The sequence below is a fragment of the Ceratina calcarata genome, unplaced genomic scaffold, assembly GCF_001652005.2.
Source record: "Ceratina calcarata isolate Rehan_Ccalc_2016 unplaced genomic scaffold, ASM165200v1 scaffold114, whole genome shotgun sequence".
Taxonomy (NCBI): domain Eukaryota; kingdom Metazoa; phylum Arthropoda; class Insecta; order Hymenoptera; family Apidae; genus Ceratina; species Ceratina calcarata.
Window position 1 is genome coordinate 244351 of NW_017132337.1, and position 13040 is coordinate 257390.

At 40.8% G+C, this 13040-nt stretch overlaps 2 protein-coding genes and 1 long non-coding RNA gene across 5 annotated transcripts in view; 1 reads left to right on the forward strand and 2 right to left on the reverse strand.

Annotated features, from left to right (window-relative positions):
* Positions 1 to 580: 580 nt before the first annotated feature.
* LOC108623133 (Coiled-coil-helix-coiled-coil-helix domain containing 2) lies at positions 581 to 1581 on the reverse strand. The gene is made up of 3 exons (XM_018021445.2): positions 1423 to 1581; positions 883 to 1280; positions 581 to 800 (listed from the first exon to the last, which is right to left on the reverse strand). Exons 1-3 carry the CDS (start codon positions 1458 to 1460, stop codon positions 790 to 792), a joined length of 447 nt encoding a protein of 148 aa, XP_017876934.1. The 5' UTR covers positions 1461 to 1581; the 3' UTR covers positions 581 to 789.
* Positions 1582 to 3670: 2089 nt separating this feature from the next.
* prage (RNA exonuclease prage) overlaps positions 3671 to 13040 on the forward strand; it is a 21326-nt gene continuing 11956 nt past the window's right edge. Inside the window, exon 1 of one of the 3 annotated variants that reach the window (XM_018021081.2) lies at positions 3671 to 3763. In XM_018021081.2, the coding sequence (XP_017876570.1) occupies positions 3697 to 3763 (67 nt within the window). In that variant the 5' untranslated portion in view covers positions 3671 to 3696. Of the gene's footprint in view, positions 3764 to 3785; positions 4017 to 6830; positions 7966 to 13040 lie in introns of those variants that run through there. The other 2 variants (XM_026811848.1, XM_018021071.2) reach the window with 2 other exon arrangements.
* The window catches only part of LOC113464076 (uncharacterized), an 18314-nt gene continuing 13249 nt past the window's right edge, over positions 7976 to 13040 (reverse strand). The window contains exons 2-3 of the long non-coding RNA XR_003388901.1: positions 11016 to 11192; positions 7976 to 10611 (exon numbers count right to left, since the gene is read on the reverse strand). This is a non-coding gene — a long non-coding RNA (uncharacterized LOC113464076). The remainder of the gene's footprint in view (positions 10612 to 11015; positions 11193 to 13040) is intronic.

Below are 13040 nucleotides of genomic sequence, written 5' to 3' on the forward strand. Positions count from 1 at the left end.
TCTCCTTCGTTCCTCAACTCTGCTGTTGTTTATACAAATTTTGACACTTCATCCAGTTGTTATGGAAAGCTTTACAAGTGTCCAAATCTTCGTTTCTTGAAGCGCATTCGAAAAACTCGCGTATCTCGGGAATGCATGTTACTTCCGCGTCCGTAGAAATATTTTTAGGATCCTTTCCCGATGACACTTGACCCATGTTCCCAGTCATTGTGCTTCCAATGGCCTGGCCCTTGTACGAATCGATATGATCGTTAATTAGAAAAGAAGATTGACGAAAAGTCGATACTTACTATAACGGAACCGACAACAACTCCCGCTGCAGTACTAGCTGCATTTTGAAAAACGGAAGAGTGAGCATTACTATTTGGCCAGGATTGGGACGGCGTAGTTTTTGCCTTAAACCTATAGAGATCATTATATAAATCAAGTTAAAAATATGGAGGAGAGGGAAAGAAAAGTATTTCATTATAATATGTAATGCAGAAACATCGTACATGTCTTGTTTCCTAAGTATGTTTTAATTATGTGTTATAAGCGTAGGCAAAGGGTAGGTTTACATAAATAAATGTGCACAAGCATGTACACGGAAATTAATTTATTTCATGCCAATTGATTGCTTCTACAGATATCAGCATATAATGTATAGATATAATCGGTATAACATTAGTTTAACATAAACTAAAAATGAAATCAAAATTTCAAGGACTTATCAAATTAATTTACAGAGTGTCGACTTTCTAAATTTCTCCTATTGTCCAAATGCTATTTTGCCTTTGAAAGAATACTTGTCTAATGTAAATCTGAAACAAAGAAAGAAGTACAAGTTTAATCATATGATTCCATGCAAGGTAAATTTGATATCGAGTAAAAGGATTTACTTACTGTTAGATGTTTTGCATTGGCGAAGAGCCTCGTTGAATCCTTCGCACAATGTGAGGTCTGATTGATTTTGAGCACACTCTATGAACTGTTTCACCTCCCAGGCACAAGCTCCGCCAGCAGGTGCAATTTCAGCAGCAGCTGCCGCCGGCGCAACAGCAGTCTCACTGGGACTTCCAGAGAAGAGTCCAGTCATGGCATGTCCGAGAGTGTGGCCGACGGCTGAACCGATAGCTACACCACCGGCGGTGGCAGCCATTTGTCCCATGAGGGACGGTTGTTGAGATTGAGCCATCATCGGTGTCGATGCTGGGGCATGTGCCGGAACATGGGCTGGAGCTGGAGGCGGAGCAGTTCGGAGTGGAGCTGGAGCAGCTCGGGCTGGAACAGCAGTTCTGACCCTACAATTAATAAAATCATTGTTGCTACAAAATTGCATGGACTTGCGGAATAGCACGTAATTTGATTAGGACTGACGTCACACGAAATGTAAAATCGTCGGCATATCATTGAAACCGGAGTTTTCCAGGGAAATATACTTACGTCCTTGGTGGAGGAGCGGCTGCACGTCGTCGTGGCATGTTTTACGGTTTTCGAGCGCACGGAATTTCACAGAACACTTCAATCGCTTACGTTTCTCGTTCGAGCTTCTCTCGATACTGCCTTACTGCCGCGAACTCTAATATCTGTATCTGGGAGTGCGTTATGCAATCAAACCAAGTTGCGCAGACTCGGGAAGAGTCCACGAACTTTTTCCGGAAATAAGGCAGGAAAACGTTGAAAAATGAGACGCACTTTAGGTAATTGCAATTCGATGAAAATCTTGCGAAACGCGTCTTCTGATCGAGCTTTCTTCTTTAAATTTCGCGACAGACGTTTGAATTTCGTAGGATTAATACGTTTAAACAAAGAAATTTAGTATATTATCCATCATGAGCTAACTTCACAGGATACGAGGTAGGAATCACGATGTTGTCAGCAGTGCTGGTCACGAGATTCGCGTATGTAAAATCAATTTAACTTACTACTTGACAGAAAATTCGTTCTAATTTACAAAATTAATATAAATTCTTATAAGTATAATTTTTTGTAATACCATAAAATATTGCATGGTGATGCGTCATTTTGTGCAAAACAATATTTTTCTATAAAATTAGTCAGTTCATGTACATAAAATATATGTTTATCGCGTCAATCGATAATTGTCTGACTTAAAAAAAAATGTATATGTCTTTTGAGAAAGTATGGAATCATTTCCAGAGTTATGTAACTCTGAAGTTATATAATTTGGATATTCTATATATAGTATAAATCGCGCTAACCTTCGTTGTTGGGCTGGTGGTACCGAGGTCGAAGGAGCTCGACCTCTTCGTCCACTTCTTTTTTTCCCATTCATCGTAATTTGTTCAATCTTTTTACGTGTATTTATTCAATCATGTTTCAAATCAGATACATAAGATAAAAAAATTTAACATGATATTAATGAAACATTCCAAACAGCCATCGTTAATTTTATTGTATATACATGAAGTAAGCAGAAGAAAATATCGTACGAATTATTAATCGAGAAATTTGTAGGCGGAAAACTTGTTTCAGTTCCTGTATTTATTTTCAAAAACGTTCAACGAAAGTGTAGCTTCTCGATAAATGCATTATTCTTCGAACTGATTCCAATAGAATTGAGTGAATCGTCTTGACAGTATACCTATATGTCATATGCTGTGCAAGATTCTAAATACTTCAACGAAGATTAAGAATGGAATTGAACTGACTTTAAAATTCGAAAGCTGATCAAATAAACCGTGTTCATTTAAAATATTCTTTGTTATGAAACTTCCTAATCTGTGAGAAAATCTTGAATATCTTATATATTTCGTATAATTTTGTAATCAGTTCTTTTGTTTTTCAATACGTATATAACACGTACATAATGTATACATTGATCCGATCTATTTTTGGTTTTCGTACGATCCTAACTACCTAACTTTTATATTTAGAGCAAAATCATTATTGTAACTACGTCAATATTTATGCAACGCAGTACGAATAACAGTATATGTACGTATAACATATTTTTACACGTTAGGTAAATAGAAATGAGAGTCAAAGCTCTTTCTTAATTAGTTTATTTATCATTAATGTATGTATGTGCAAATACATCGAACACTTGTAAAAACGTATAGGATTTCATAAGTATAATTACACGAACTATTGTCATTAGGTCCGGCCGTCACGTATGCACCTACTAGGGGCTTAAAGCCAGCGGATGTTATCGCAGTAGGTAGAAGCGAGAGAAATTTGGTAGGAACAAAATCGGAGGAGGAGAGGAGAGTCCGGACGACGATCCCGCCAGTTTTCTGCGTCGTTCGCGATGCAGCAGCGGCATGTTATCGTTATCGTCGTGCAACACGTGTCGATATAGGCGCGCGCGGCCGGCGGGTGCATTCACCGACACATGCGCACATCAGTTGAACGAGTCTCTTCATAAACCGGCGGGAACATGTTACTCATGACTCAGTATACACGATGCCACGGGTTGGCCGCAATAGACCACGCACCACGTACGAAACACGCCCTTCCCTCTCAACGGTTTCACACATTCCCGCATCGTCCACAGTTTTCGAGCTCGCGTTTTCCTGACACGCACGCGACCTTTTTTCCTCGGTGGTGTTCGCCGATCGCGGATCGCGAGGACCAGTGAAACGCAGGCCGATGCATCGTCGGTACCGCGACGTTCTCCATCTCGGAGTCGGATATCGGTTTTTGATCATGAAACGACCGACGATAGCGTAGTATCTGATTTGAAGAAAATAAGTAATGACTGTAACATCGATCGTGGTAGAGGATCAAAGGATCGTCGAGGACCGACCGAGACTCGAACGTGGTGAGTATTCTTTGTTTTGATCAGTCGCGACACGTGAGTGTCGAAGACGCGAGTGGTATGTATAGCTATCGAAAAAGCATCGCGACGTAGACACAGCCTAATGCCTATCCATGATAAACGTTCATTCATCTAAAAGAAATCGTAGTCGAGCAACTGATACAATATACGATACTCACGGTGCTACATCATTTGTGATAACGAAACTAGAAAACGTTGGACTCGTGTTTTAGTGATTAAGGAGAAGATATGAACAGTAAGTTAAAAAACAATCTTGTCTCAATATTAATTAATCGGTTTTAAGACAATTCACCTATAATCATGCATTCTGATGTAAAGTTGGACAAAATCATAAACGGAGTCGATCGAAGCGAATAAGTCATATATCGAAATCAAATCTCGCGTGGTGTCGTTTGACGTTTTTAGTGTCACACGCGCCAATCGTCTGACGCTATTGTGGAGTATTTACACTACAGAGTCCGTTAGGAAATTCTCACGATCTTAGAAGACCCACCGAAGTCCAAAATATGAGGTAATAAAAACATATAAAAGCTGATTGCCACTCTTACCTACTTTTTCCTATACCTCGCATTTCGGACTATGGCATTGGATTGCCCGCACTCAGCTGTTGAAATTCTAACGTCGTGATGATTTCCAGATGGACTTCGTACTCTGAATACGCCATTAGATTGATTTATGGTACGTGTATATAGATATTATTAAACGCCAAGAGACGTTATCCTCGTTCCGAAGGTCTCTCGTTTCTTGACTTAATTTTTTCGCGAAATCTCATTGACGCAGACTGCATCCTCGCGTCCCAAAATTATTCTTCCCGGTAACGTGGACGCGGCAATCCCGCCACGAAATTGCGCACTTCTTTCATGGCATTGTGCCAATTTCAAAGTTCAGATACTCGAGATCGCGGCATACAGAGTGTTGCTTTATTAACGATACATGCTTAGCACGATAATAATAAGCAAAAACTGGAATAATATTAACGATCCGCGTTGCATTAATTCACGGTGCTAGGAAATCGTTATGCATAATTAACGTATCAATTGAATTGCAATTACTGCAACTCGCAGTCGCGCGGGAATTCATTGAATTCGCTCCGTTTACACGCGACAGGAAAACCCGTCGAGTCAACGATAGCCTATCTAGCATCTTCAAAGAATAAATATCTTACGTAGCTGGGAGTACACAGAATTTACACACCTTGTTTCTGTTTTTTCCAGTTCTTATCCAGACTGGCCTTAGGTCAGAGGAAGATGCAAATAAACGTAGCATGCTACTAATAAGAAATATATGTATCCTAGCGTGTATTCTTTGCCGATAAGATGGACAAATATTTTTGGTCTCTTGACGTGAAAACATGACGCTTTTCGTGACGTGTATTTTTGTTACTTTTAACGTCTGTTTACTTTATCAGACCATTGACGCGTGAAAGCATTCCCACCATCGTTAAGAATGTTTGACAAGATTTAATCATTGAATATCCAGTTACATTTTCTTTTGAAGTTTCTTCTTCTATGAAGATCTCTAGACCATGTGGTATTTATAATGAAGCATGTTTTATTTTTTTTTTTTGACGTGATTAATCGTTGAAGTAACGAGAAAATTCTACGTAATTAAACAATTTCTTCCCGGAAAATGTTATCGATCGTATTTAATGCAGTTTCCCTTCGCGTTAACAGTGTAACGAGATTATGAGAGTAAACGCTTCATTACTCGTTACGATCCGTCGGTTAACTTCAATTTTCCGCGGTTAATTGCGTCCACGAAAATCGACATCGACGAAAACTCCGGGCAAACAACCTTTAGACTTGAGCTAGAGTTCGTTGGCTCGGAGAGTATATTCGTGAAGAGACACGTAGGTAGACGCGGGAAATGTGGTGAGGAAGCGACCGCAGATAAGCTGGTATAATTATTGTTAAAAATATATAACGATATTCTCAGGAAAAATTTATTTGGTAAATAACGATGGATAAGTAGAGTTTATAATATCAATGCGTTAAAGGAGCTGGCACGTAGACATTGATAAAAGTCGATACGGTTCTTATTTCCTGGGTAGGATTGCATAACAATATACATTTCTTTGGTATTATTGGTTGTCTTTTAAGCGTTCGTAAAAATGGACACTCTGTATGTGACCGGAGGGTTCTGTTTATACTCGAGCACGGTGGCGAGGAGACCTGCACGTGAGAGAGTTAAATCGAGGACGAAGACGATTGAAATGAGGAAAAGTAACGGAGCGAATAACGGGTTGAATTTAACGCATCTTGCCGTTACGAGCACGTTTGTAGGCCTAGTCGTTAGGTCACAGTATAGATCATGTAACATCACCGAGTCCTGGTGATGCTCGCGTGCATACTTATATCTGACAATGAGAGAGAAAGAGAGAGAGAGAGAGAATGCGCGGGTTTTAGCAGACGAAATTATAGTGAAATGAAGGAATATTCAATCAATGAATCACGTAATGAGAACATCTGGTCGGTAATATAGTGATTCTTATTTAACAATAACGTTCCGGAGATAAGCACGTATTCGTTATCGATGGTAAAGACGCAGTACAGAGAATCTGTGGAGATAGTATATCCAGTCGGGAGTCTCGAACGTGACCGCGGCGAATATGGACTAGTCATCAGGTTTCCTAGAATGCCGTTACTCCGTTCCTGGAAATTTCAAATGACTCTGTCATCCGTGTGAACGAAATGACGTAATTGCATTTCCGGAATTCCACTGCTACATACAGTGTCATTATCCTACTCGTTTTGGGGAAAAAGATGTATCTAAATTGAAGCTGTGAGTCCGATCAGGAAATGTTGACAAAGCTGTTAAAGTTGGCAGCTAAAGATTTGCAAATGTGAATGAAATCAGTATTCATTGTGACGGGATGGATCGTATCGATCGGTGGAATATCAATCGAGAAAACGTGGTTTCGCTCCTCGCTTGCCCGCCAAAGTTCGAGCGCGCAAGTCCGATCGCAACCGCGGTGGGAGAACCGCGAGAACTTCGTGGGGATTTAACTGGGTGGGGAATGTTCGAAGGAGCGGGTTAAAAAAACGCGAAGCGGCTAGGCTAGCAGCGCGTATATACCGGTACTATCGGCGTGTCCCGGCAAACACGTTCGTTCGTCAAACTCCTGAACACCGCGTCCTATCCGCGATCATTTTGCGACCGATTTCTGAGTGTACCCTTACGTAAGTTGCGCGGTAAATGAAAATTGTTTCGAGCAAACCGTACGCATCTTATTCGATGATATACAACGAGGATTAGTAGTCGAGAACTTTTCTAAACTCGGTCGGCACTTGTTCGTTTCTCCTCGCGAATGCGAAATAAGAGTCGCCGGCTCTTGGCTCGCGCGTTCAGTTTCCTGATGACATAAATGTCCAGTGCTGGATAATAATCGAGTGTCCGTTTTCGTGGAGCAACGAATTTCGAGCGGACAAAGTGTGTCGGTAGACGAAACGAAGGCTACAAACGCTGCGTGACCCAGAAAAGATTTTTAGTGGTAACTTTATCATCGTAGAGTAGAATCTCTTAACGGTGCCAAGAAAAAACCAAGTGGGGGCTCGAGGAATGCGAACGACGTTCTTTCATCCGAAAGAGGCGGTCGAACTTCGATTATGAAATTCGCGCCGCTCGGAGAACTTAAGATTCGCGAATCGTAAAGAACCGATCGCGTTCTAATTTCGAATTGAGATTCCGGTTGAAATCAAATGCGATCGTTGCCGGCGGACGAAGATGGAAGATGAGTTTCGTTTCTGCGATTCGTCTGGTTTATGGTTAGAAAACTGGCAGCAAACGGGCACCGCATCTATAAAGCGAGTAGTCTAGGCTCGCCGTAGAGTTGACGCACTGCCCGCGGATCGTTGCGTGATATCTCGTGTTTTTTGGAACACGCGGTCGTGTATGTGTTCCAGGCTCGCGTCTCGTGCCCGTGTACGAATTTCGCCGTGACTTTTAACGGACCTGGATTGAGTCGAGCGTGTGCCGAAAGTGCGGTGAGGTAAAAGAGGAAAGTGTTGTGTGGCTTAATCACGCGGTGAAGATGGAGGATACAGAAGGGAAAATCGTCGTGCCGGGAATCAGCGTGTCCGTGTTCGTGCTCGCGAGCACGCTGTTCCTCGGCGGTCTGCTTCTCGCGATCGGCTACCTCGTTCGCCGGTTGTCACGATCCAGTAAATCTACAGACTCGATAAAAAGTAAGCATTCATACGCGGATTTTATCATTGATAATGTACATCCCTCGAACTCCCGAAAGGAGATCACGCTTGCGTGCTTGCGAACCTATCTCACGCCGTCCTACGATACTCTTCTTTTTCGCATTTTCACTTGCGATTTCCAATACCTACTGTAGTTTAGAAATTCGATCGTAACAAGTCACGCAACGATGTCTAGCGCATACGATTTCGATAAAGATTTCTCTCATCTCTTTCTATCTAATCTCCCACGTGAACTTACATTGATGAACTCCTTCCATTTATTCGTACTACGTTCTTCCTGATAGAAATTCTCCTATGTTTAAGAATCTTAATTGTTGTCGTATGCAAAACGTTTTTCGTGATGTTGACAGAAAATTACGCTCGGGGGAAATTCATAGGGATGAATTTAATATGAACGACCGGGTGCGATAATAGCGGCAAACGATGCGCACCGTGGAACGCTTTACTGTTCGATCCGCTCCCATGTTAGTGCGCGAACTGGCGGGAAATAACACTTTTGCGAAAAATGCTACGTTCGTTATCTACAATTCCTTGTTTATAATTCCTTTCACGCGAACCATGTTAACCGTATCGTCTGATCGCATTATATAGAAAGAATTTTTCAACCGGCTATTTTTAAAACGCTTTTCGTATTGCGATTCGCGACTTTCAGTTCGTGCGCATTTTACGAGCACATGTCGGCGGCACGAGAGATAAAGTTTCTCGCATTGTATGTAGCCGGGTTGCGCGATAACGTCGCGCTACAAGAAACGAAGATACGAATCGTTGGAAACTGGAGAGATTAAGACTGTTTTATTAAAAGATCTCGGAGGAATTAATCCTCGCCAGTTGGAAGTAAAAGTACACATATTTAACGCGGTGCGTTGGCGTGTCGCACAGTTTTCTTATGCGGGGAAACATGAGGCGGAGGAGGGGCAGAAGACACGTTGTGCACGGGGTGAATAAAAGGAGACAAAGAGAGAAGCGCAGCTGCGGCGGCACGCAATATTTCATGCCGAAACACGCTTCACCCTACTTCGCCAAAGAAGTAGACTGTATTGCGTGCATCAGACCACATCTGCGAGATAATGTCCTCCTTTGAGGGTTACGTCCTCTCTTCGCTTTCTCCTTTCGCCTATCGATTTACATTTTCTAGATTTATTGCCAATCTCTTGTTATATATTGCTAAATTTTTATGCAAGACGAAACTTTCAACAAAATACAGTAAGATATTCCTTTAAAAATCACGACGCGCTGATACTACGTGTACTTCTTTTTTATAAATTCATAAAATTCGCAACCTGGTTATTAGTTGAAATATCTCTGCGCAATTATCTTGAACGCGACGCGATCAGTCAAGTTCAAACCGGAGTGAAATTAGTAATATCTGATCTTGAAACCTGCGTTTCTCGTTTATCCAAGCGTGTCCACATGTAAATAAGTTTCTATTAACCTCTGCCGAATTCGTTAAACTATTTAAATCTCAGTCACCATGACAATGAATCGCGACGAGAAGGAAACAAAACATGATTTTCCGTTGCGGCGAGGGTGTGGGTGCCACGCAACGGACACCCTTGCGTATAAATAAACCGACGCGAAGCGCGCGTATTTATACGCGCATCTCGCGTGCGTACACGTGTACTTGCGAGGAGAAACCGCTCAGGGCCGTACGCATAACTACGCCCGACGAATGTACTATCGAGAGAACCGACCGCGGCAGCTGGCCGGGGGTCTCTCTCTTCCTCTCTCTTTTTTTCTCTCCTTCGAGGACCCTCCGTTTATGGGAGGAGGAAGCGTCGCGTTAGGCACGTTTCCGTCGTTCGTCATTAAATTTCATCCCCGCTGAGGGCCACAGAATTGCAATGGTTTTCGAGGATGTTTGACCTCTTACCGCGAACGTGCCTTGCTACGTGCACGACCCGCGACCAGATTATTGGCTAGTTCGATAATGATTCGTAGGTCGCAATTATTCTTTTTAATACTATTGTTCGAATAGAAATGATGCGCGGTTTGTTTCTGACGATTGCGAAGTTGATACCACGTCGAATGTTACACGCGATTTCCCGTTGCATAAATTTGTCGCAGTGCGCTACATTTTCCGGGCCAGTGCGACGAAACTCACGTCCCTGAAAAGCCGCGACACGCACCGCGAATAGTGCAGTGACCGTAGAGAAACATATTCTATTTGTCGATCGCTTTTGCTTTCTCCATCGAACAAAAAGAAATAATCCCCGCACTCGTAGTTGCATACAATAAAACCGGGCTGATTAACGACGCTCGTTCCGTAAAAAAATTTCTTTGCAGTATCGTTGTTAAGCTAGATTAACAGTCATAATTCAGATTTAACGAAATGTCATGTCTTTTATTGCAAACAAAGTGCTGCTTTAAAATATGCAAAATAATGTGGCAGGCTGCGTAGTACGTTGAACAACAATACTACGCACATTTATGAGTCACTATTGTTGCTTCGAGTACTTTTTTAGAAGCTGCTTTGGCAAGTCTCGTATATTCTCGTTATGGCCATATCCATCTATGTTCATAGGAAAACGTCATTAAATTTCGTCCCCGTTGAGGGCCATAGAATTGCAGTGGATTTTCGAGGATGTTTAGCCTCTTACCGTGAACGTGCCTTGCTATCTGAACGACCTGCGACCGGATTATTGACTAGTTCGATAATAATTTATACGTCGCACGTTTTTGCTTGTGCACAATTATTCTTTTAATATTACCGTCAAAAATATCTTTGTTTTACTAATTTTATTTTGTGGAAAAAAAAGAATATGAATATTTGGAGTAATTTGAATAAATATATACGGAAGAACAAATGTCAATAAAAAAAAATAAAGTTTCTTGATGTTACAGCAGTAGATATTAGAAATTACATATGTTTGTTGTAATAAAGTTGTCATGTGACATTAGTGTTTATCGCTAATTGTTACTAGACATTTATTCCAGATAATCTGTCGCGAATCATTATCATTATAGATATTTTCATTGATAAATTCCCGGTAGGAAAATTACGCGTTTTCTTTTTCTTGTGAAAAATATACCTTCCTTATTACGTCCTTCTGCTAATCGCCGTTTAAGATAAACTTATCGCGTTTGGAACAGTCAAGGTAGTCGGAATCGACTGTCTTTTATGGTAGGGCAGTCCGTAAGTACTTGATCGATATTCCAATGACCACACGTGGTAATTCGCGATGATAAGCTCGATGATGGTTTTCAACCTGAAAACGGTAAACATTTCATAACATATAAATATACAGTTAAGAGCAAAACTGAACACACAAATTGAATAACTTTTGTAAAATTGGATCAAACAATCTGAGTTTTTTTGAGTAGTCAAGAGGATTAGTTTACTAAATTATGTGTATAAAAGATTGCGAAAAAATTGAGATTAAGTAAAAGGGTAAGGAAAAATGTGAAAGTCGCGTTTTTCAATTTTTTTTATTCGGAGTTATAATTATAATTTAAACAACATATTTTGGCTATTTATATGAAATGGAATGAACTCTCTATAATTGAGCTCACACTTACAGGTGCTCGCTCCCTTTTATATTCTCTTTCTCTCTCTCTCCCTACTATTCGTCATACCCTCGCATACTTCATTTACTCGCGCCATTCGCGCCTAATAAAAAATTTCTAACGTATAGAATTTTCATTTATTAATAATTCAAAGAAACTAGCAGTCCGTTCTGCTGATGAGCGAAGCACCAATGGCAGATTTATCGCACTCCTCTATTTGTATTACAAATACAATTACGTGACGCGGTCGTAAAACATGGGTTGGGACCCGGGATGAAAGAAACGGCGAGTAAAGAGGATCGGTTGTAACGTTTTCATCGGCACATAAATAGACTTAATCAAGCAGCGAGCACTGCGCAGCAATGGGCAATTACGCGTTAGTTGTTCGAGGCGCGACGATATCTCCGTAAATGCATTCCACACCGAAATGGTGTAATCGGCGGATACACGCAGGAACTTGACTAAGCAAGTACCATTCCAGGTTCACTGCTGGCTAGCATCTTGATATCTCATATAATGATGTATGCAATAATTCGCAAAATGATTCACATGATATGTCTAATCTCTGATTCTAATCTCTGATAAAATAATTGATATAGTAATTTGTACGATATTTCAGATATTACCTGATGTAGTAAATGATTATTATGAGGAACCATTTCGAAGAGAAGAGAGGTGATATTATCATTTCTCTGACGTATGATAAGGCAGATGACTAATTTAAATAGCGAATGGCCCTCGATGGGGAAGAGAAAGCCCTAAGGAATTTTTTAACACATCATCGTGGTTCATTTTTAGGAATTCACTGTAGAAAAGAGTTATGTTATTCTAAAATAGTCAGTTTGTCTCCAAACAGCCCATCAATAACAATAATCCACCGACAATTCGTAGAAAACGAGTTGTGTTATTATCCGCGCTTTAATAATAATATACACAAAATGATGTTAGTCGTTTCCCGCTTGAGAAGTGTTAAGCCAAAGGTAGATCATTCTGATTTCTCCGAATAAGACCTATTACATTATTTCATATACTATTTTCCAGAATATTTGATAAAATGTTTTAAACGACATTTGATATACTGTTTGCATAAATCTATGCAAGATTGTCCGGTTTCCGTTTCTCTCCAGGAAGTTGAACCACGTTTCAACCGCCAGACGAGGGCGTATTGAACGTTTTACACGGTTGTAACTTTATAGCAAGCCACTTTTTTGTTAATTGCTTCACTTCCTTGACTTTGCGTTCGTGTTGCGAATCATAGATCGAATCGACGTTGATGTAAACCAGGGCTTAATTGCGCGCATTGACTCGCTTCCGATCGCTGACTAACGCGAGCGCACACTTTCACCCGTTAAATTCTTGTTAGCGCGTTTGCATCATTAACGTACATATTCGTCTCTGTGAAGTTGGCACCCCAAGTGCAAATTTTTATAAAAACCAAATTGCATTCGTTTGTCCACCTCCAAGAAAAAAACTATAATCTCCTTGATGCCCTTAAGGATGTATAGGCTATACAGTTAAACAATGCTAGCATGTTGAATTTGTTATTATAG

Coding starts and splice junctions, on each gene's coding strand:
- LOC108623133 (XM_018021445.2), bottom strand. CDS start 1,460: ATGCCACGACGACGTGCAGCCGCTCCTCCACCAAGGAC. Junction 1,281..1,422: donor GCCGCTCCTCCACCAAGGAC/GTAAGTATATTT, acceptor TATTAATTGTAG/GGTCAGAACTGCTGTTCCAG.